Source organism: Trichinella spiralis (genome assembly GCF_000181795.1).
Source record: "Trichinella spiralis strain ISS 195 chromosome Unknown Scfld4757, whole genome shotgun sequence".
NCBI lineage: Eukaryota > Metazoa > Nematoda > Enoplea > Trichinellida > Trichinellidae > Trichinella > Trichinella spiralis.
In genome coordinates, this window is record NW_003531696.1 from 1 (window position 1) to 1,246 (window position 1,246).

General features: G+C 39.6%; 1 protein-coding gene across 1 annotated transcript; it reads left to right on the forward strand.

Annotated features, from left to right (window-relative positions):
- The first annotated feature begins 80 nt into the window (after positions 1–80).
- On the forward strand, positions 81–1,171 carry Tsp_15944 (receptor-type tyrosine-protein phosphatase alpha). The gene is made up of 5 exons (XM_003367153.1): positions 81–92; positions 128–295; positions 376–513; positions 574–699; positions 815–1,171. The coding sequence occupies exons 1-5, from the start codon at positions 81–83 to the stop codon at positions 1,169–1,171; spliced, it is 801 nt and encodes a 266-aa protein (XP_003367201.1).
- The last annotated feature ends 75 nt before the right edge of the window (positions 1,172–1,246 follow it).

Here is a 1,246-nt window from a genome sequence, read left to right on the forward strand (position 1 = left end):
AACGTGCGAAGAATACGTCGTCGAACTTCGTCAAACATTGACACGACTCCGCGGGGGACTGAGAAGCAGTACAATGTAAAATGCTCACTGGTGTTTCATGTTTCAAAATTATTACTGTGTGTGTTAGTGTGTTTCGCTCGCTGAAGATGCATTGACGTGCAGTTACGCGAAAAAGTCGTTCAATGAGCAGAAAAATCGCTTCAAAACTGTCGTAGCTTACGATCGAAATCGAGTCATACTGGCTCCACTGCTTGGGCACGAAGACGCTACATACATCAATGCCTCTCTTGTACGGGTAAGCGGTCGGTCTGTGATTGTTGGTGGAAATGGGAATTAATTGTTTGACGCTTTTTAAAAAACTTTTCCACATTTAAGGGATATTTCTATTCGTACATTTTAACCCAAGATCCGCTTAGCAACACCAGGTGGGACTTTTGGCGTATGGTACTGGAGCACGGTGTCGCGTCGATTGTGATGCTCACGGGAGAGGAATTTTTAGACCAAGATGAAATGGTTGGCTGGTTTTATTAGTTGATTTATTAAATTAATTTCCAAGTTTGTTCTCTTTTTCAGTATTGGCCTTCTGAGTTGAACAGCAGCATTTGTTTCGGCGACAAGCCTGCCGTAACGGTTCAACTTTTATGCGAAGAACAGTCGGCGCATTATTCTCAGAGAAAATTCAAAATTACCAATACAAAAGTAGAGATGAATATCAATATTATTATTATTATTATTATTATTATTATTATTATTATTATTATTTATAATTAATCTCAGCGGGTGTTTATTATATTATAAATTTGAATCATTTTAGGAAAAAGAGCTTCATGAAGTAGTGCAATTTTGCTTCCACGACTGGGCAAACGGTTCGAGTAGAATTGGCCAGTTCGGGGAGCGAAAATCCTCCATGCATCCTCCGAGCATTCCAACATCTACTGCATCGTTGTTCGATCTGGTTGGCAAAGTTTCTCAGAGGCAGAATTTGTTGCAAGATGCAGGACCAATTGTGGTGCACTGTCGGTATGAAATGATTTTGTTTTTTGTTCTCAACATTCCATTAAATAGTGATATACCATCATGCTCATTGGTGACAACAACTGTTTCAGAGATGGCGCTCAAAGTAGAGGATTATACTGTGCCGTATCTTTGCTGTAGAAAGATTTCGCGGTGAAGGAAAAGTGGATGTTTTTCAAACAGTAAAATCGATGCAAGCTCAACGTGGGCATATAATTCCAAATGAGGTAAG